Consider the following 24,802-nt stretch of genomic DNA (forward strand, 5'->3'; position numbering starts at 1 on the left):
AACAATTTTTTAGCTTATAAACATATAGAATGTCTCGGAAAATATTAAATTAAATTAAATCTCGAAAACGGTATTGAAAAAAAAGCGGAAGGAAGCTTTTTTAAAAGAAAAAACGTTTAATTGTGATGAGTGGTTCCTGAGATACAACCGGTTAAATTTGACCGGCATTTACGGCAAAGATATAAACAATAAGATCATAATTTTTAAACCATCACCTTTTTATTTTTATCCTCTTTAGATTTTACTTATCTGGTAAGTTGGATGGACATTAGTGATGAGAGCGACGAGGAAGCTTCGACCACCATAGAACTGGTATATCTTTGGTACTAGAACATCTTTGTTAGATGTATTAAGCAATACAAGTCTCTCTCTCTCTCTCTCTCTCTCTCTCGCTCTCGTTGAACACTTGTCTCATTTTGCTAAACTGCATGTTATATATGCAAGTCTGGTATACTTTGCCTTAGTGATGCGAAAAAGGTTTCTGGCTCTATATCTAGTCTGATTAAGTTTTTTTACTCCATCTATTTATTTCTACAAATCAATATTCGGTCAGTTCTGTAATGAGACTAACGCAGCATAGATCGTTATAGATTTGAGAAGAATGATGAGAATTTGCGAAAGTCAAAATATTATGAATATTGAATTGGTATGCATTTTCTGGAATATTAAGAAATATAGGCCTGGACGCTAAAGAGGGAATATAAGTAGATATTGTAATTATTATAATAGAAGCATTTAACACGTGTGACGGATAGCAACGATCTTCATACCAGATCAAGGTATAGAGAAAATAATCCTGGATCGGCTTGAAATGGGACTACCAAAAGCATGACTTGAACAGTTTGAATGGTTGTAGTACTTCGTTGAGGAAGGCAATAGGAAAGTACTTCATTAGTGTTCTCCAGTTCATTCATTATCGCTAAATCTCGGACATACGATTGATTTTACTGCGCGTGGTTTATGGAAAACAAAATCTGACAGGGGAGGCCTATGTTAAACAGATCACAGGACCTACCAGTTCGTCACCTAGCAAAATTTATTCGAATCAACAAATTAAAACTACATTACCATTAACTGATATTGTAAAAATCTCAGAAATAGACATACAAATAGGAACATGGAATATGACCATAACATCGCCCGAGAAAAAGAACAGATCTGATAATGACAGGCTCGGAGTCAGTTAAACCAGATAGCTAGGTACAGGACATGTGCAAATGAATCGCTTATTGTATAAAGGGAATAAGTGCACTTCTGTACGAAATTAAGTGAGGTATGCATTTTTGTTAAACCAACGTCGACGGATCCATCAGTCTATAAAGGAAATTTGTATCTCTTACCATACGCGAAATATCGCACGATAAAATATTTGTTAAGCGTATAAAGGGAACTAGTCCGGGACTGATTACGTTTATACAATAATTCTTGTGGCGCCACCATCGTTTATGGCATTTTGTTTACAGAGTCGTTTATTTTATTACTTCGGTTAGCTTACGTTAGTTAGTCTTAACGATGTATTTTAGGTCTTGTTTGTAATAATAAACCTTTTTTTATAAATAACTTAATAATTTAACTGTAGAAAGCAGCACTTTTTCGTCTTTTATTCATTGATGGTATTAGAGGAATCAATTCCCAGCCTTTAAAAACGACTTTTTGGCCTTAATCGCTTTTAAAGCCAAGTTTGTTGTATCACATATCACATATCACTCTACTAGTCTCCTCCTATATTTCATCTGTAGAACAACATTTGATAGGTCATCAAGTTTCTAAACTAAAAAGTATTGTGGACTTATACCCTTTATACAACAAGCGCTTCAAATAGGAAACGATTACAAAATATATTTCTCTGGATATAATGATTGGCAATGGAGACATCTTCGTCTTAGTGTTTATCCGGCACATATTATGTTGTATAAAGCTGCTCATATTATGTTGTAATAAACCAGGTTCAGAAATTTTTGAACCAGGATGTTCTCCTTCTTTCTGAAAACAGAAAGTTAATAAGTTAATAAAATCAAAAGATATTGAAATAAAATAATTATTTAAATAAAAAAAATGTAAAACATGTAAAAACTATAACGTTGGCGTTTTTAAGTCACCCAGTATACAAGCCCATGTAGAAAATCACGACCTAGAGAAACGACTAGATAGAGAGGAGCAATTATATTTTAAGGCAATTTTACGTTTTTCCTAGATTATAAAGAAAAAATAGTATTGCCTTTTAAAAGGATTGCTTAAGACAAATCTATGGTTGCGTTCGGACAACCACAGCGGCTGACTGTTAGCAGAAATCGGCTGAGTGGTTGTATCCAGCGCTGATAGGGAAAGCTTAGTAATTCTCTCAGCGGCTGACTTCCAGCGGTGACGTCTAAACGCTACCGCTGGCTCAGCTGTCCAGCCGCTGTGGTCGTCCGAATGCACCCTATGTTACTTACAACAGGTAGACGTTCTGATTATATATTAAAATAAAGGTAGACTTTTCATTTGATTGTAAGTGGTCTATAAAAATATAAATTTGGTTTCTGGTCGCAATACTAGTTTACTTACTTAGTACTAATATTTTAATTTTTATTTCAGAGCTTGGATATAAATCAAATTGGAATAATCAGAGAAAATGATCAATTTATCTTAAGTTGCGTAGCAAGAGGTTCACCAACGATAACATTTCGATGGTTTAAGGATGGGACTTACATTAACGTAACTGCAACCAGGTGAGTGCTCTGTTTTATATAGGAAACGGTATATTTCCAAAAATGTTGCAGCAAATTTTAATTTTTGTCGCTAATTATATTGAAAATCCACGAGGAAAATAAAATTCCTGCAGCTGGCTGCATACCATAAATCACAAAAAATACAAGATCCTTTTTAAAAGGTATATTTAAAAGGATATAACCCGCAGGGCAACACAGGGCTCTAACCCACGTGGATGTGATACGCAAGGAATGAACCTCACATATTGAAAATTGAGTGTCAACTGGATGGATGTTGCAAATATTACTGGATATAACCCAGGGCCACACAGGACTCTAACCTACGTGGATGTGATATGCAAGGAATGAACCTCACATATTGAAAATTGAGTTACGTGGATGTGATATGCAAGGAATAAACCTCACATATTTAAAATTGAGTGGCAACTCATTTCCAATATATGAGGTTAATTCCTTGCATATCACATCCACGTGGGTTAGAGTCTTGTGTTGCCATGGGTTATATCCAGTAATATTTGCAACATCCATATGCTTTAATAAAAATATGTAGTATAATTATTTAAGATCTTGAAACTTTTAAAGGGTCCTTACCCATAACTTTTTGGTGGCTCACGCATGCATGCTATTGGCTTAACACTGATGATGGATTACCTATTAATCCGAAAACGTTTTGTTTTGTGATGTAACCCTATTGGGGTCTTTTAAATATACCCTTTACAAAGGATTTTGTATTTTCTGCTAATTATATTATTATTGATATTATATTGTATTTAATACATACCATTCCAGTATAATTATTAGAACAGGGTCTCATACTGAAAAATAGTATTTATGTGTATAGTGTAAAACATTTCAAGATATTTAATTTTGGGTATGCGGGTCATAACAGAAACAAGTCACAAAAGATAATATCCGGGTCACAAAAGATAATAGAAACGTGATACCAAACGAAACCACAATAGAAGCGGTTAATGGTTTTATAGATTTGGGACAGTTAATAAAAATAAAGAAGGAAAACCAAACAGCGGAGTTAAAAAGAAGGGTCAGACTAGCCTGGGCAGGATTTGGGAAATTAAAATGGATCTTAAAGAACAAAAAAATACAACAATACTTAAAAACAAGAGTGTTTGACCAGTGCATACTCCCAATTCTTACATACGCATGCCAAACGTGGACCTTGGCCAAAGCAAACATGGATAAAATAATGAATAAATTATATAGAAAAAATGAATAATTTACAATAGGCCTTTTTAACGATTCTCATTTGTTTCGAGCTTCTGTCATAAGTTGTATAATCTGTGTCTATCTCTAAATCTATCTAATTAGCCTTCTTCGGTCCATATTTGGACATAAGCCTCCCCAATCCTTTTCCATTCTTCTCTGTCTGTCGCTACAGTTATCCACCTAGAGCCCACGTGCTTCTTGACATCATCTGCCCATCTCATTTGTGGTCTTCCTCTGCTTCGTTTATATTGCCACGGTCTCCAATTTATGAGAATTTTGTTCCATCGGTCTTCCTTTTGTCTTATAGTGTGTCCGGCAAATCTCCATTTCAACTTTGCAACTTCTTGTCTAACATCCCTAACTTTGGTTTTCTCTCTTATCCACTCGTTTCTCTTTTTATCCAATAGTTTTATGTGCAACATTTGCCTTTCCATTGCTCTTTGTGTCTTTATGATCTTGTCCATGTTTGCTTTTGTAAACGTCCACGTTTGGGAACCGTAAGTGAGAACAGGGAGTACGCATTGATTGTATACCTTGGTCTTAAGATGTTGTGGATATCTTTTGTTTTTAAGGATGTAGCTTAGTTTTCCAAATGCCGCCCATGCCAGTCTAACTCGTCTTTTGATCTCTGCTGTTTGGTTTTCCTTGTTAAGTTTTATAATCTGACCCAGATATATATAATCATGAACTTGTTCTATTTCATCTTGTCCGATCCTCATTGTGATGTCCTCATCTGTATTTGTTATGATTTTGGTCTTGCTGTAATTCATATTAAGGCCTATCTTTCCGGCTTCTATGTCCAGTTCTTTCATCATTTCAAACAATTCTTCTTTTTTATCGGTTATCAATACGATGTCATCGGCGTACCTTAGATGGTTCAAGCGTTGTCCACAAATTTTTATACCTTTTTCTTCCCATTCTAATCTTTTAAAGATATCTTCCAGAACCTGATTGAAAAGTTTCGGTGATATTGTGTCACCCTGTCTTACGCCTCTATTTATTTGAATTGATTGTGTTCCTTCGTATACTTTAATTGTTGTTGTGGCATCTTTATATATATTCGCTATTAGGTCTGTATATCTGTGGTCAATTCTGCTGTTAATCAAAGAACTTTTCACTGCCCAATGTTCGACACTGTCAAAAGCCTTTTCGAAATCTATGAACGCTACATATATACATGAACGCTACATGTATAATATTAATATACGCGGATTATAAGGCATATAATAGAAACTCGTAGGGGTGCTCCTCGTAACATTCAACGTATCTTGGTTTGTTTATTTCTAGTGTATCTTTATTGTGATTGTAGTATAATAGTGGCATATGAATGTGGTTCTTAGTGTGTAGTCTTAGGATATCTGTAGGAATTTCATCCTGTACCATGGCTTTATCTATTTATTTTTTTTTTTCAAATTTCCCTTTGGTAATTGCAGGTCTATTTGTCTATTTCTTCCTCTCGGTTCTAGTATCTTCATTATTTTGTCGTCTTTAAATATATCTTTTAAATATTGAATATGTTTCCCAGTTTTGTATAAGTACCAGTTGCTTCTTTAATCTTCCTGTATTTATTAAAATGTCATGTTGTTTCTCTTATCATACTGACGTATGTCCTAAAAGTTCTGGCACAAAATTCATTGGCTTTAATTTTAACAAAAACAAAATAATATCAAGTTGCCTCTGGAAACAAAAGCTTGTTTACATTGTTTACTGTCAGTTTAAATTTATTTATTTTGAAGTTTTCTGTTTAAAATGTAGTATAATATACAAATAATAAAAATTGGATCGAATAGAACAGAACAACGTTGAACGGGATCCTATAGCAGCCACAAGAAATAATACGAGGAAAATGTCAATACCATATTTATATAAAAGGACTATCCCAGAAACTTAAAACAATAGGATATAAATGTAACATTTCAAAAACATTCAAAACAACAAACATGTTGAGATCTATTCTATCTAAAACTAAACCTAACAATAAACAAAAAAGAACAAAGAATTGTATTTATAAAATACCTTGTGAATGCTAACAATTTCATTTAGGTGAAACATCAAGGCCATTAAACGTTAGAATAAGTGAACATCAGTCTTATAGTAAAAATAGAGAATTGATAGATCTCAGATATGTCAACACGCACAGAATAATGAACATAGAGTTCAGTGGAGAGATTCAAGTAAAGTCCTGAAAGAAACAGATAGTAAAAAGAGAAAAATCAAAGAAGCGGCTCTAATTAATTATGTTAAATGAAACCAATTGTGTCGCAAATTCCTCGGTAGAATACAGTAGGATGTGGTTACCCATACTAAAAGAGGAAGTCAATAGAAAGAAAATACCACGATTAGTAAGTCAGTAACATATCAAGTTAGTGCATATTTTATATTTCAGTATTATGTATATAATATCTGTGTATTATTATTATTATTTATAATGTAAAATAGCGTATTTACATCGTGTCTACTTAAGTTGGAAATATATTATGGGAAACTTTTTTACTATTAATTTTACGAAAAAAAGTTATTCTTCATAAAAAGTTCTACACGCTCTAAAATCTAAGATTAAATCATCACATATCAAATTTTATTAATATTATACGAGGCATGTCAAAAAATATGAATTTCGATCAAGGGTAAAGTACCTTTATTTTTTTTGAATATCGAAAATTATTATTATCAAAGGTTGTTTGGAATTAAAAACTAAGATCAAATGAGCAATTACATGCTTCTAATTGAAAAAAAAAAATATTTTACAAATTTTTCTCAAATTTATGAATAGGCAACATCTTTTTTATTTATTACAAATATGATAACTCATGTATTATTCATTTTACGGAAAAAAGTTATTCTTCATAAAAAGGTCTGCATGGTCTAAAATCTAAGATACAACCATGATATATCAACTTTTATTAATTTTGTACGAGGTGTGTAAAAAAATATGAATTTCGCTCATGATGATAGTACCTTTATATTTCACAATATTTCAGTTAGAAGGATATAATTGCATATTGAAACATAGTTTTTAATTCTAAACAACTTTTTGTATTAAAAATTTTCAATATTGGGAAAAATAAAGGTACTTTACTCCCGAGCGAAATTCATATTTTTTGACATACCTTGTATAAAATTAATAAAATGTGATATTCGATGGTTACATCTTAGGTCTTAGGACATCAGAGTTCTTTATAAAGAATACCTTTTTTTCGTAAAAGTAATAATAAAAGAGTTATCATATGTGTACTAAATAAAAACGAAGTTAAGTATGTATCCATAAATTTGAGAAAAATTTGGAAAATATTTTTGTTTTAATTAGAAACATCTAATTGCGTATTTGATCTTAGTTTTTAATTCCAAACAACTTTTCATAATAAGAATTTTCGATATTGAGAGGAATAAAGTTACTTTACTCTTGAACAAACTTCACAATTTTTGAAATACCTCGTATAATATTGACAAAATTTGATATTTGATGATTGAACCATAGGTTCTATAGTATACAGAACTTTTTATGAAGAATAACTTTTTTTCGTTAAATTAACAATAGAAAAGTTTCGCATATGTTTCCAACTTAAGTAGACACGCTGTATATTAAAGTCGGAATTTGGTATTAGATTTGAGAGTAAACTAAATGTAAGCCCAAATACTTACGATGTCGAGATGGTATCACGAGGTTTTTCCTGGTTTTCCCTCGTGATTTACTATGTGGTCTCTAGCGCGAGAATTTTACTGCTACCGTTGAATTTGGTTGTCTTTTTAAAGATATATCACATGCTATGATTTTTGTGGCGGATATTCTGAGTTGGGTTGATTTCATGTAATTAGATGAACTATCTTTTAGTAAAGTCATCCTAGGAACGAAACTCATCAATATTGGCAATATCATTTTAAAGTCTTCTACTTTAAAATGTATAATACATGTCTGAATTGCCGATACAAATGAGTCAGATTAAATAAATTATTAGAATTTTTTACTAAGCAACAACATTTTTATTTAATTTAGTATTATTTTATATTTTGAAAACGACACCCGACTTGGGCGTCGAAATTTATCAACATGTGGAAAATCACGTGCATTCACTGCACAGAAGTCAGAAAGATTGGCAAGAGGAGCCAAATACCAACTTGGAATTGAAACTAGAGTATTGGATCGTCAATTCAGATCTTCTAAGAGTCTGATATCGTTGGAATTGAAGAGGAGTGGTGTTAAATATCGAAAGACACGTAAATACCCTAAATACTCTCAAACGAAACTCTTTCAGATCTTATATAACCCAAGAGATACCCAAAACTGGTCTTTACAACACCAAATCAAATACCCTTTGTTACCAAAAACGATAATCCTCCAAACTTGCCGCAGGCTTCTCAATAGAGGATTTTTGGGCTTTACTGTCTAGAAAATGTATCACGGAGGCTGGGAATCCCAAGATGAGGAACAATTAAGACGAAGAATTTACGAAGAACTAAGGGAAATTGATCTGAATTCCGCCCAGTACCTCACGAAAGGCATTCGAAGAAATTTGCGTCTAGTAGAGAAGAACGGGCCACGTCACATAATTTGGTAGTATAGTTTACTTAAGCATTCTGTTGTAATTTATGATAACCAGTTAGTGTTTAAATTAATTTCTTCATTAATAAAAAAATCGATAAAGATTTTGTGCCAAAACTTTTAGATACGTTATTTCGATATATGTTTCTTACAGCCACAATTTCTGTGATTTTCTGTTTGACTGTTTTATTTAAACTTTTGTTTTATTATTCGTTTTTTTCGTGTTTCTCCTCCTAATCAATTCCCTTCCTTTATTTCCTGCTTTATCTACTGTTTGTTTTAAGGGATGTATCGCCTTCCACTTGTTGTATGATATTCCTTAAGATATCCTCTAACCCTCTCCATTTTTCTGTTACATTAGCTTGTCCTTATCTTTCCAGTTCCTTAACTTCCTGGTACCTATATGAATCTTTGACCTGGCAGAGAGCAGCTCTTTTCAGTTTTCTTAAGGCGCATTTGAATCAAAGCGAACACGAACGAACGAACGAATTCGTTCGTTAACTTTATTGTATTTGTACAGCGAATCGAGCACGACCGAACGAATTCGTTCGCATTCGCACATGTTCCAACCGATGTCGGTAAGTGAGCGAATCATCAAAGGAAATAGTTGTTCAATGTGGACAGTGGATAGACGGTAGCGAACGAATTCGCTTAGAAGTACTGTTTTAATTTATTTACAAACATTAGTTTGCGAGGGTTGTTTATTGTGTAGTCGTGAAAACATAATTTTGCAATATGGAATGGACCAATGAAAAGATACTTCAATTAATTGAGTTATATAGAAATGAAGAATGCCTATGAAACCCAAAATCGAAGCTATATAAAATAATAAACAGAAAAGCTGATGCTTGTTTTAACATTTCTATGGGAATGGGTTGTGATGTCTCTGAACTAAAAAAATGAATTAGCTTCTGGCTTCATTTAGACGAAAAAGACAAAAAGAGGGTTCGAAGTGGTTTGCTTTTAAAAGCCTAATGTTTTTATTGGATAAATTTCAACCCAGAAACACTAATGAGGTAACCAAATCAAATTAATTGCTAAAATTAATTAAAAGCAAATTTATTTTGATACACCAATTTTACAATTTATTATTTGAACATAATGTAGTCATAATATCAAGAGCAAGTAACTTTTTCGAGGAAGAATTTTAAGAAAGCTGGTTCTTTATTATGTTATTCTCTAAGCTCCCTCAAACAGCTTATAATACCTGCTACCTGGCTGCTGATACAGATTGCGTTCATTAGTTCGAAGCACATTACAGGTACCTACCTAAATATGTTGAATTCAAAATTATTTTAAGAAGATAATTTTTTTTGTCATTATTTTGTCATTATTAGAAATATGAATACCAATATTTTATCCCTAATTTATATGCTAAAAAGTGTTACGTTTGAACTGTACTCTTGTGCGGACTGGAAGCAAGGACATTAAACGCCAGTTCCATTAACAAATTTGAAGTGTTTGAAATGTGGTGCCTACGTTGAATGCTTTGACTATCAACAGAGTCAGAAATGACTAAGTACTAAGAAGAGCGGGTTTACAGGAAAGGGAATTTTTTAATTATGTTAAAAGTAAGAAGACTGCACACTTGGGGCATATATTACAAGGGGAACGATAAACTGTTCAGCAACATACTCGACAGAAAGATAGAGGGTAAGAGGGGTCTGAGAAAAAGATGTCATCGCTGCGTAATCGTCACCGCCAGTGGACAAGAATCCACGGCTATGAAATGCTTTGCAATGCTGCTAAAACAGTAATATTTTATAAATCACGGCATCTTAAGAAGAAGAAGAAATATGGATTTATAATTGCTAGATATTTTTAGACGTTTTATATGTCTCAAACCTTAGTTGATAATGCCAGATTTAAATAAAATATTAATAAATAAAACTTATCATCAAAATTTTCAACAAAATAATAAAAAATACCTGGATAAATTATTTTTGAGTCTGGAAATAATTTCTATTTTATTTTATTTATTAAAATCAATTTTTTTTAAACGAAAAAATTATAGAATAGAAATAGGACAAAATGAAATTATTGAAGTCGTATTAAAATTTATACTTATACTTATGAAAATGACATATTTTTTTTCTTACAGAACACACATTGTATTTTTGTAAGCTATTATTGTATTAAAATTTACCCAGCAAGAAACACGACAATAAACTTAAACACAACGTGTGACTGGTACTGGCCCATCTTAAAAACATCTGCGGGTAATATGCACTCCCAATCATCAACGAATGCGAACGTTCGCTTCAATGTAAATGGCCCTACTTTGTAGAGAACAAATGACCAAGCGAACACCTACGAATTCGTTCCTTCGTTCGTTCGTTCGTGTTCGCTTTGATTTAAATGCGCCTTTAGATTAATTTTAGGAGTTTTGTACGCTAGTTATATCTTCTTTAGTTTGAATTTTATGTTTGCTAAAATAACAATATTGTCACTTGCTATATTATCTACCGCTGGGTAAGCATCGAAATATACCTATTATTAGTATTATTATTATACCTACCTGCTGGTTTTCTTGCTTGTGCTGTTGTGTGCACTTGAGACTGGCCCTCACAACAAGTTGGTTTCTTGAAAATTTAAGCTTTTAGAATGTGATTATATAAATTATATTGTTGTTCTGAAGCTATTTCCTTGTGGCATTTTTATGATTAATTATTTATATGGGAAATAAGCCACAATTAAAATGAAAAAAATAATTTTAATAAATTATTTTAATAATTTAATTTAAATTTTATTAATAAAGTTACATTTTAAATAATTCTAAAACCATTTGCTAATAATGATGACCCTTTTATAAAAAATACAAAACATTTTTTAAACAAATTATTAACTATTGAATTTAATCCAAATAATATTTTAGTAAGTTTTGACATAAACAGTTTATTTACAAATGTACCATTAGATAAAACTTTAAACATAATCAAAACGAAATTAGAGAATGATAATACATTGGCAACTAGGACAAGACTAAATGTATCAGCTATAATGGAGTTATTGACATTATGTACCAATAATACCTATTTTCAACTAACCAATGAATTCTATAAACAAAATTTTGGTCTAGCAATGGGCTCTTCTTTATCTCCATTATTGGCTAATATATTTATGGAGGATTTCGAAACTAGTATTATTTCTAAACAAAATTTAAAACCCACAGTATGGTAGATGGAGATATGTAGATGATGTTTTTTCAATATGGCCTCATAGATCAGAATTGTTGGATACGTTCCTGAATATTATAAACGATCAAGAAGAGACAATAAAATTTACAATGGAAAAGGAATACAATAACAGCCTACCTTTCCTCGATGTTTTGATCTCAAAGAAGGATATTGGATATGAGACTCAAGTGTATAGAAAACCAACACACACCAACAGATATCTCAATTACAAGTCAAATCACAACATCAACGTTAAAAAGGGAATCATTAAATCCTTATATGATAGAGCCAAAATTACTTGTTCTAACGAAAATTCCTTTTTAGCAGAAAAACAATTGTTAACATCTGTTGTATTAAAAAATGATTCTCCTTTATCGTTTATAAATAAGGAATTGTCAAGATTGGATCGAATGGAACAGAACAACTTAGAACGGGATCCTACAACATTCACCAGAAATAATACGAGGAAAATATCAATACCATATATAAAAGGACTATCCGAGAAACTTAAAACAATAGGAAATAAATTCAACATTTCAACAACATTCAAAACAACAAACACATTGAGATCTATTCTACCTAAAACTAAACCTAACAATGATCAAGAAAGAACAAAGAATTGCATTTATAAAATACCTTGTGAATGCGAATAATTTTATTTAGGTGAGACATCAAGACCATTAGACGTTAGAATAAGTGAACATCAATCTTATATTAAAAATAGAGAATTTGAGAGATCTCAAATATGTCAACACGCATGGGATAATGAACATAGAGTTCAGTGGGGAGATTCAAGTATAGTCCTGAAAGAATCAGATAGTAAAAAGAGAAAAATCAAAGAAGCGGCTCTAATTATGCTAAATGAAACCAATTGTGTCGCAAGTTCCTCGGTAGAATGCAGTAGGATGTGGTTACCCATACTGAAAAAGGAAGTCAATAGAAAGAAAATACCAAGATTAGTAAGTCAATAATATCGAGCTAGTACATATTTTATATTTTAGTATTACTTATATATCTAGTATTATTAATATTATTTATAATTTAAACATGTTACAAGTCAGAATTTGGTATTATTTTTTGAGAGTAAATTAATGTAAGACCAAATACTTACGATGTTGGGATAGTATCACAGGGTTTTTCCTGGTTTTCCCTTGTGATTTACTATGAAGTCTCTAACGCGGGAATTTTACTCTCGTTGCATTTGGTTGTCTTTTTAAAGACAGATCACATGCTATAATTTTTTATGACGGATATTCTTGAGTTGGGGTTGATTTCATGTAATCGAATGAACTATCTTTCAGTAAGTCGTCCCAGGAACGCAACTCATAAATTTTGGCAATATCATTTTAAAGTCTTCTACTTTAAAATGTATATATGTCTGAATTGCCAATATAAATGAGTGAGATTAAATAAATTATTAGAAGAATTTTTTTGCTTAGCAAAAACACTTTTGTTTATTTTAGTAATATTTTGTATTTTGACAACGGCACCCGATTTGGGCGTCGAAACGTTAATAAAATTATTTTTTTCATTTTAATTGTGGCTTATTTCCCATATAAATAATTAATCATAAATTATATTGACCAGTTTTAAAAACATTGTGTATTGTAACCCATATTAATAAGTAAAAAGATGATGTACAATGATGAACAAGCAGAAAGAAATGATAATAGCCACAAAAAGACATCAAAACAGATTGTCTGGAACCTATTATCATGATGAATAGCCATAGATAATACTCTCTTAACTGATTCTACAATCGTCTGGAAACTGTCTGGAAATGATAGAATTCATGGCTGAAGGACCTCTATACTTGTTTTAATACAACATCTGTAGTATTATTGAGAGCATCCTTGGACAATGCCAATTGTCACGCTCGTTGCCAATATCCGAAACAGATGGGCCCTGAAAGAAAAAACAATGTATTTCAATGATTTTTGCCTTTTAAAATGTTGATAATTTATTTTTTTCTTTAATAATTTAATTCTCAAAAATCTACAACTACACAATTTTTTATTTTTCTCGTTATTGCTCGTATAGTGCTTTTTCATGTCAACATGACTGCATAACTAACAACGAACATAAAATGCACGTTTTTTTGTAAAACAAGAGCAAATTCAACCATTTTTGTTATACATTTCCGTTTTAAAGTTTTTGTTGTAGTAAACTTTTTACATTGCATTCAAAACTTTCTGTTTATACCACGAACTCTATTTTTTGTATGTAATACAAGCTTGTTTTTAATTCTCATGTTAAAAGACTTATTTTTATCAAAAACAACTTTTAAAAGGTAAATGAACGGGAAATACGGCAATACCGTGTATTTTTTAGGGTCAACTTCGAATCACATTAAAATTTGAATGTAGGTCCTAAATATAAAATTTGGATTTTACAATCCCATTTTTCCCAAAAAATATATTTTTGGGGAAAATGAAAAATACATTCTTATCCGTCAAATCTAGAATCGAGTATTTCAGCGTGATATAACCAAATAATAATTAATAATTTTCGGGAAAAACTTATCAGCATTTTTTAAAGTATTTAAAAGAAGCTTAATTTTTTATTTTTATAAAAGTTTCTGCCATCAAAACTGAATGAGTTACACTCAAAATAAAGTTGGCCTCTTTTTTGGCAAAAAAAAACAATGGTGAAGATCGTCCCTATTTAGCACTTCAAATGAAATTTATCGTTACATTTACAAAATAGAACCGCGCTAAACACCTGCTTGACCTCGGTAATCTCGCGACAACCGTGTAAGTGAGTGTGCTATGGCCGTAAAATTGATACCAAAATGAATTATTTTGACAGATTGCACAAATAATATTAAGATTGCTTTTTAATCTTCTTTTCATTATATTTTAATACTTGTTGTCCTATTTCCGATGAAGACAAATCCAAAGACACAACAATTATTATAATAAATATAGTTACTAAAAACACCAATATATTTCTGTCACAGTTTTTTTGCACCGATACATACGTAACTTGAAAGGTTTATCAACTAACTTCATACGGTCTGTGTGCGCCTATTTCACACTTTCGTTTTGATAAAAAATCACTCTCAACATTTTTTTGCAATCGCGCCTAAAGAAGTATATCTTCAAAATTCAATATTTTTTGGATAACCTCTATAAATAAGTACGTTATTATTTACTACACTACTGCATAGAGAATTGATTAATCTTTTCAATAAGTTAGCACAGGACCGCTACATTCAACGAAAAAGGTACGTAATATTAATAAAAATGATAATTCAGACAACAAAAGAAATACATAAAATTTGTCCAATTCTTGGTTTTATTGGAACAACAAAGCGATGTTCATTAATTCATTATTTTCATTAGTTGATCCAATTTATTACGTTTATTGAATGGATGAACATCCATTTATTAATATTACGAACACTGTTCACTGTGCAAACGAACACTATTCATTGAAACAACAACGTCGTTATTTGACCGACAAAGACTATTCGTTGTTTCAATAACAGTGTTATTTTTCCTAACGTATTTCGTTTATTTCTACAATTACTTCCGTTTATTCTTACAATTAATTCCGTTCATTCCCACAATAAATACGGCTATTTTTACAAGCAATTCTATTCATCCCTACAATCAGTTTCGTTCATTCCTAATATGAACGTATTTTATATTAATAATTACTGAATGCATTATAGGTGTGGATACCGCGTATGAAAAAAAAGTTGGTTAATAGCAAGCTGAAAATTTGTTATTAGCTTAAGGGTGTCTAGTCGGACAAACATTAATATATGGGAACACTGGAACAGGGGAAGTTTTAACTGTGGAACAGGTTAAAAATTTGGAACAGTCAGACCACGAAAACGGCACATGTATTTTGTCCAACAGAACAGACTTAAACTCTCCGAACAGAGATTAAACTCTCATGCAAATATCAGACTGCTATTTATCACCAAATTGGCGTTTTAATGAGTGGAACATGTAGAATATGTCAAATGACAGGAATTATGACAGGTGATAAATAGCAGTCTGATTTTTGCATGAGAGTTTAATCTCTGTTCGGAGAGTTTAAGTCTGTTCTGTCGGACAAAATAAATGTGCCGTTTTCGTGGTCTGACCGTTCCAAATTTTTAACCTGTTCCAAAATTAAAACTGCCCCTGTTACAGTGTTCCCATATATCAAAGTTTATCCGACTAGACACCCTTAAGCTATTAACAAATTTTCAGCTTGCTATTAATCAACTTTTTTTCATACGCGGGATCCAGACCTATTAGCCAATGTATGATATTAATTGATTAATAATAATTTTGCAAATCCCTCTTTTTTGTCCTAAACCTAATGGATTTTTACACTGTGTGATTTCTAATATGATTTCACTTACATTTTGTTGCATTGAAAAAGTGTTGCCCCCTTATTAACTTATTTATTTTTATCAAATAAGAAAAACGCTCGGACAGGTCAATTTTTAAAGTAATCAAAGTATATTGTAACATCAATGTTTCGAACTTTACGCGATCCCTCTTCAGGTGACAGCCACAACTTTGGTTTTTTAAATGGGAAAGTACATCATGTGACAGCTCATTTAAAAGCGTTTGAAATAGTGATTCCAAAAATGTATAACACTTTAATCCATTTCGAAAGCGCAGGTTCAAAATTTCGATCGAATTCTTTTTAAACGCATTCATTTTTTTTTGGAATCCTAAGAAAACTAATAAATATTTTTGAAAAATTTAAACGCACAATAAAAGACTACATTATTTCCGAGGGCTGAAAGTCCCTTTGAATAAACAAAAATATTGTTTTGAATGGTATATTTGAAATTAAAAAACATACTAAATTTTCTCTTTTTCACCCCTGTGACTTATTAAAATAATAATTTATTCATAATCATAATCATATTAAAATAATCATAGAAGTTTTCAGGGACTTCAAACCCTCGATAATACTGTAATATTTTATTCTCCGTTTAAATTTTTCATAAATACTAATTAGTTTTCTCAGGATTCGAAAAAAATGAATACGATATTAGACACACGAAAACTTCCTTCCAGTACGGACTACAATTGGTAACTAAATGAAATTATTCGACACTTCGGCAGAGGTAACAGCATTGTTTAACAAAGAACGATAAGGAAAAGCCGTTACATTTCAAATGGTCAAGCAAAACATTTATTGTTTAAACAACTTCGTTTATTGTTAACATGAACGCATTGATTGTGGTTATTAAACGCAGTAGTAGATTGATCAATGAATTCGTTGTCACAACACACAGTTTATATCTATGGAATAATCAAATATTACTCTATATTAACAACATTTGTACATTGTTTTAATGAAATCTGTACATTCTCACGATAAACCAAGTTAATTTGTTTTCATCTACGAAATCAAAAAAGTGTTTTGCTGTCAGAATTACCATTATTTATTAAATATGTATACGAAACTAACTTATTGTCTGAATAAATTAAGTGTTATTGATTAAGGTATTCTAGTTATTTGCACCATTATTATTCAATAATTGTGACTATAACAAAATACATTGACAAATGTCAGTTCGTTGAAACAAAAAATTAAATTGTTGTTACAACGAAATACTATTCAATAATCAAATATTACGAACTAAATTTTTTTGAGTGTATTCTTAGTTCAAAAAGAGCAATAAGCCAAAAAATCATAATTTAAAAATATAAATCGACCTGTTTCGGAACTTCTGACTCTCCCTGTGTTCAGTTGGGCTACAGCCAGATAAGCGACAATTGACAGCGCTGTATGAGCAATAAAATGAAGCGCGACAAATGGGTCCTATCCTATGTTGCTATTTTGCTGCGCGATATTTTACAGCTTAGTCTGGCCATTTAGTATAAGAGCTGTGAGACATTTTGAGTAGGTATTTTAGGCAACCTGAAAATTTGTCAGGTGATTCTTTCACGATAGCTGAATATAAAAATGCCGGTCTGGCTAAAGGGTAGCAGTTATTTTCCCCAAAAATCCCCCCAAATTTAAAAAAAGGGTACAAAATGTTATTACAAAAAATATTATTGACGTGACTTTAAGTAAATTTAAATATTCAACTATAAAGGAAATATACAGGCCAGGCGATTTGAGGGCGATTTTAACTCTGCAAGATACTTGCATGGGCGCCCCAGGATTATTTTCAGGGGGTGCATCTGAACTTCAAAAGATTTCATCTTAATCTGTACATACTGTTAACCAGTATAAAATATACAACTATACATGCATAGCTATGTACATTCCTTCCCGACAGGGAGGTGCAATTGTTATTTTGACAGTGTATTTTTTAATATTAAAAATAAATATTTTAAAAAAGCTATGATTTTTCTGGTGAAATCTTCCAACTGTCAGCTGATCAAACAAATTACACGTGCATGTAAATGAAAAGCGCTATAGGTAATTAGCATTGTGAGAAAGAGCGTATACCGATAGCTGTTTGCGTTCTCTGCTGTAGCTGAGCGAGTCCGTTCGCTCGAGAAAAATAACGTGACCTGGCGATTCCCATATTGTTGTGTCTTGAAAGGTTAGAGTAATTATTATGTATTATAGTTTTTTAAATAACTTTTTAATAATTTTGCAATTATAATAGAAAAAGACAAATTTATTATTATAAATATAGGTACAGGTAGAAAAGTATAAAACTATAAACTAAATTAATTCTGTGTCCTAATCTTGTATTTCTTTTTCAAACTCCTTATCTGAGCTTAAATATTCATTTTCTTCTTCTTCGTCAGACTCCCCTCTAGACCCAGATTCCTCTTCTACATGATCTGTAAATAGTTGTAATATGTATTTAGAATTAATTAAAAATTAATTAGTGATTAATTAATTAAGTTGCTACGTATTCTCTGTCCTTTTATACGGAGTCGAAGCCTGGACAATCACGGGCGCATTTGAAAAAAATTGTTGAGATGTGGTGTTATCGAATATTGTATAAAATATAATGGACACAACACGTAACAAACACGGAAACATTAGGAAAGATGAAAAATGCAAAAGAACTACTCAACACTATGAAGGAAAGAAAAATGAGCTACTTTGATCATATACTAAGAAATAAAAAACGTGATTTAATTGGTTATATAAGCAAAAGTGCAAGAAAAAAGAGAACAGTTTATGAGATTGTTTGCCTCAATCAGTTTATGATGCTATAGTTCATCAGCGAACCAAAAGGAATTTCACATATATGGCTGAAGGTAAGCTTACATACATGTTATTTTTATAATTGAAATCTTTTTTTTTTTTAGTTAACTCAATCTTCTGCTTCTTCGTGTGCCTCATCCTTTCATGACAATGGCGATCGTCACGGCCCATTTTATTCTGTCTGCACCGATCCTGAAGAGTTCTATTGTTGTTTTTACACTTCACTACTTTAAATTTTTCTTGCACTTTTCCTCATATAACCAATCACATCACGTTTTTTATTTCTTAGTATATGACCAAAGTAGCTCATTTTTCTTTCCTTTATAGTGTTGAGTAGTTCTTTTGCCTTTTTCATCTTTCCTAATGTTTCCGTGTTTGTTACTTCTTTTGTCCATGATATTTTTTACATTATTCGATAACACCACATCTCAACAATGGCAAGTTTTTTTTTCAGATGCGCCCGTGATTGTCCAGGCTTCGACTCCGTATAAAAGGACAGAGAATACGTAACAACTCAATTAATTAATCACTAATTAATTTTTAATTAATTATAAATACATATTACAACTATTGACAGATCATATAGAAGAGGAATCTGGGTCTCGAGGGGAGTCTGACGAAGAAGAAGATAATGAATATTTAAGCTAAGAAGAGGAGTTTGAAGAAGAAATACAAGATTCGGACACAGAATTAATTTAGTTTATAATTTTATACTTTTCTACCTGTACCTAAATTTATAATAGTAAATTTGTCTTTTTCTATTGTATTTGCAAAATTAATAAAAAGTTATTTAAAAAACTATAATATATAATAATTACTCTAACCTTTCGAGGTACAACAACATGGGAATCGCCAGGTCACGTTATTTTTCTCGAGCGAACGGACTCGCTCAGCTAAAACAGAGAACGCGGTATACGCTATATAAAACAGCTATCGGTATACGCTCTTTCTCACACTGCTGCTTACCTATAACGCTTTTCAGTTACATGCACATGTAATTTGTTTGATCAGCTGGAAGTTGGAATGTTTCAGCAAAAAGAAATCCTGTCTTTTTTAGAATATTTATTTTTAATATTAAAAAATACTCTGTCAAAATAACAATTGCACCTCCCTGTCTGGAAGGAATGTACATAGCTATGCATGTATAGTTGTATATTTTATACTCGTTAACAGTATGTACAGATTCAGATGAAATCTTCTAAAGTTCAGATGCACCCCCTGAAAATAATCCTGGGGCGCCCATGTAAGTATCTTGCAGAGTTAAAATCGCCCTAAAATCGCCTGGCCTGTTTATTTCCTTTATATTTGAATATTTAAATTTACTTAAAGTCACGTCAATGATATTTTTTGTAATAAAAATTTGTACCCTTTTTTTAAATTTGGGGGGGATTTTTGGGGAAAATAACCGCTACCCTCCAGCCAGACCGGCATTTTTGTATTAGGCTATCATGGAAGAGTCACCTGTAAAATTTTCAGGTTGCCTAAAATATCTACTCAAAAATGTCTCACAGCTCTTGGACCAATTCGTGGGATTCACCGTGAAACCCATTTTTAGAGGATGAGAGATGAAGTTTTCGATCCTAATAGCACTATTAATAATATTTAGAAAATATTAAAATATTACTAAAAGATTTTTAAATCGAAAACTTATTGGTTCATTTCCTTGGTAACACTTCCAAGGCTTCTAAAATTTGCAAGCCAAATGGATGCTGAAGCGAAGAAGACAAGAGGGAATTCAAAAAACTTACAATTCACGACCCCGTCTGGTCAGCTGGTAAATTCCAACAGAAAATGGACCTAGTTACTCGAAAGAGTAAAGACCAATATAAAAATAAAATAAAAATTTTATTTTTAATTCAGTTGCAATGCGAAGGCAAAACAATCTTACTTTTCAATTAGAATAAGGAGCGCAGTCCAGTCCCTTGAATCGCGATTTTCGGCTCTTATTGGAGCCTCATCGGAAAGAACGTAGGCTTGTTCTCCATAAGCTCCATTTTTAGAGCTTCATTTTACTGCTCTTGCAGCTCTGTAAATTGTCGCTTGTCTGGCCGTATACTTAATCATTTATGCAAGTTTATTTCTGCTCCTCAATGTCCCAAGTTTTCAACAAGACAAGTCTGCTATAGTATTATCTTTCCCTATAATTAGTCTGTGAGTGTCTCGTCGCTTGTTTTATTTCTCTCTTTATAAGCACGTTCTCATCTTTCTCGCTGCTAATATATTGATTGCCTTCATTTGTACATTTTATGCAATTTAAGTTTATAAAGAAATAAACCTTTGTAAAAGTATTATGTGTTACAAAAGTGTCGAACTTGGTATAACTATTCTGATTGCCGACGAAAGTTACAGAATTACTAATAATACAGGAACCGAAGGTTTTCACCTCGCAATTTTTACAGAATGGATCGATTTGCTTAAAAATTTGAGAATAAGTAGTGGATAGTCCAAGAATCAAAATCTATATAATGCCGAAAGGCGCTGTTACTAGGGGGGGGGTGGTTGCTACCCCATCACGGAGGTGGAAATTTTTTATTATATTTTGACCGCAAAAGTTGATAAAAACATTAATTCTAAGCTAAAAAGCTATACATTTTTTTGATAAAATTAATAGTTTTCGGTTTATTCGCTATCGAGTGTTAGTTTTATATCGAAAAAATCAATGTTATTCGATAATACTCATTTACGATTCACTCAATTTTTGCCGTAAAAAAAAAATTTTTTTACCAAATTCTTGTAAATTAAAAATAACCTACAATTTCATATTGAAACATTTTTTCATATCTCTGATAGTACGTTATTTAAAGGTAAAATATTGCAGAACCTCTAAATTTTAAACAACCGCTTGGATTGACATGAAATTTGGCATACAAATAGCTAACAAAGAAAAAAAGTGATATTGTACCGATGTGTGCTTTTACCCTAGGAGTCAGTCTCACTCCCTTTCGAGGGTGAAAAATATATGTTCTAAGTAAGTCCGGAAATGTATAAAATGACTAACTCTAAGTAACTTTTGTTCTATAAAGTTTTTTCACCAAGTTAATAGTTTTCGAATTATTTGCGAGTGAATATGTTCATTTTTCTACAAAATAACCACGTTTTCAGATAGTTTTTCGCAAATAACTCAAAAACTAAGTATTTGGTCGAAAAACAAATCCAATCAAAAATATAGCACGTAAAAAAGTGAAAAACATGGTGTATATAATAGGTCACCATACCTAGTACAAGCAGAGTTATAGCTAATGAAAAATAGGTTCATATTCGTCAAATTCCAAATCGAATATTTTAATGTGCAATAACTAAAAAACGAAGCACTTTTTTGGGGAGAACTCATTTTACCTTTTTTACAGTGTTTAAATATGCTTATTTTTGTTAAAAAAAATTTAAACATTAAAAGTAAACAACTTACACTCAAAATAAGGTTGGTCCCTTTTTTTGGTAAGAAATCTGGAAAATCACCCCCTAATTAGCATTTCAAATGAACTGAATTTTTACCACTTCACAAGTTTTTTAATCGCATATGTATTGATCATATCATCTGTAAGTTTCATTAGTTCAAAGTCCTTGTTTTTGAAAGAGCTGTAGTTAAAAGGGCTTGAACGAGTCTTAACCAATCCAAGTAGAAACACCGAATCTTAACCAATTTTTGTCTTACAGAAAAACAAAAAAAATACAAAATATTCAGAAAAGTAAAGCCGACTTTTTTATTGTTTAAGATTTTTGGTATCTCTAACAATTTTATTTTATTAAGTTATTTTGGAAAAAACATTTTTTTCAAAATTAGAATTTTTCAAAATTTTAATTTAAAACCAAATTTTTTCAAAAATAAGCACTTTGAGTCGATGAAACTTACAGATCATAAAAACAAAATAAGTAAAGTAACTTGTGAAGCGGTAACGATTAATTTCATTTAAGTTGCTACTTGGGGGGGTGATCTTCCTGATTTTTTTTTTGTCAAAACAAAAGGGACCAACTTTACTTTGAGCGTAACTTGCTTACATTTGATGCTGGAATTTTTTTTTATAAAAACAGAAATACAGCTTTTTTAAAACACTTTAAAAAAGTTGTAATGTGTTTTCCCCAAGAATGCTTCATTATTTGGATATTTTCCATTGAATTATTCTATTTGGAATGTTTCGAATATGAACCTATTTTTCATTAGCTATAACTCTGCTTTTGATAGGTATAGAGACCTAATATATACACCGTTTTTTTCAATTTTTTATAGGCTATAGTTTTGCTAAAAATATTTTTTCGACAAAATGCTTCTATTTTGAGTTATTTGCGAAAAACCGTGAAAGAATGTACTATGATACGAAACAAAATAAACCGACATATTAAACAATTGCTGACAGGTCATTGTAATTACCCAATCAGAGCACGTTTAACGTTTCAGCTGCGCTCAGGACCAAGACTTTTGATGAATTCGCGCACATATAAATTGACTCCCAACGCGCCTAACTATAACTTCAAAAATAATTAAAATCTAATTGCAAATATATAAATAAATTATTCTTATTTAGAAAATAAGACGTTGTAAGCATATAATCGATAACCCATTATTTAGAGTAGTACAAAACAATATGCTTCATTATTTCCGAATTAGAGGTTTTAACTTGCTGGCAAATCTCAGCCAGAACTTCATTTTGTGTTATACAAAGAGAGTAATCATGTAATTAGATCTGTTCTTCGTAGTATTCGGTAGTATTTTACATTAATCCTGGAGCTGGTCGCGCCATTTTGGTTGATTAGACGGCAAATGGGCAAATAATGAAGCAGTAAATGGCGACGTGAAATAATGGAGTTAAATTTCCATTAACGCGAAGCTGGATCACTTTTGGTTCGTTATACACATTTTAAAATTGAATGTATATTTAGACCAAATTGGGCGCGATAAAAAACCGTAGTTAAGCTCTTATTAAATTAGTTTCCGAGTATATAAAATACAGTTATTGATATTGCCGTAATAACTTTAAATAAAATGGTACAGACCATATTACATAATGATTTTTATATTTTTAATTGCCGTTTACTTTTTTTGTTAACTTTTTGTCTTAATGTTTGGTTCACATCGTTCCAGTCAAGTATTTCAGTCAGTTAATCAACTACAGTGCTGGACTAGATCATTATCAGTAGTAATTGCAAAAGAGCTCTAAAATTATCGAATTTGTCCCGTGTGACACTTTGACATTTTTAATTTCACGACCCGAAGGGGAGTGAAATTATGTCAAAGTTTCACGAGGTCAACAATTCGATAATAATTTTAGAGATGTAGTGCAATTTACTGCGAACATTTCATGAATAAAACTATTCAAAACCAAAATTTTATTATAATTTATTTATGTAAGTACAAATTAGTACAATTAAATACACAGTTGTTATAAATATTTGACGGTTGAAAGTCATCACTTTTATAACTTTTAAAACATTAATTTTCATTAATGTCACTGAATGTATTTTTTCGTAGCAACGAAGGGCATCTGACGTAATATAGTTGACGACGGGATATTATCAAAAATTATTAAAATAAAAATGTATACCATTTTTATTCAGTTGCAATGCGAAGGCAAAACAATCCTACTTTTCAATTAGAATACGGAGTGCAATCCAGCTCTCTGAATCGCGATTTTCGATTCTTATTTGAATCTCATCGGAGAGAGCGCAGGTTTGTTCTCCATATCTCAACTGACCAGCACCGAGAGCTTTTCCCACACATCGCAACTGAAACAAATATGGTAGGTGACTAGCGTCATCTGGCAGTTGAAAGATGAAGTTTTTCAATCCTAATAGCAACATTAATAATATTGAAAATATTAAAAATATTACTAAAAGATTTTTAAATTGAAAAACTTCATCTTTCAACTGCCAGATGAAGCTAGTCACCTACCCTATTTGTTTTAGTTGCGATGTGTGGGAACAGCTCTCGGTGCTGGTCAGTTAGGATATGGAGAACAAGCCTGCGCTCTCTCCGATGAGATTCCAATAAGAATCGAAAATCGCGATTCAGAGAGCTGGATTGA

At 31.5% G+C, this 24,802-nt stretch overlaps 1 protein-coding gene across 1 annotated transcript in view; it reads left to right on the forward strand.

Annotated features, from left to right (window-relative positions):
- Window positions 1-24,802, forward strand: part of LOC114338937 (uncharacterized) — a 221,595-nt gene that overhangs the window by 15,540 nt on the left and 181,253 nt on the right. Inside the window, exon 3 of the mRNA XM_050649499.1 lies at window positions 2,578-2,711. Coding sequence (XP_050505456.1) covers window positions 2,578-2,711 — 134 coding nt within the window. The remainder of the gene's footprint in view (window positions 1-2,577; window positions 2,712-24,802) is intronic.

Source organism: Diabrotica virgifera, chromosome 4 (assembly GCF_917563875.1).
Source record: "Diabrotica virgifera virgifera chromosome 4, PGI_DIABVI_V3a".
Lineage (NCBI taxonomy): Eukaryota > Metazoa > Arthropoda > Insecta > Coleoptera > Chrysomelidae > Diabrotica > Diabrotica virgifera.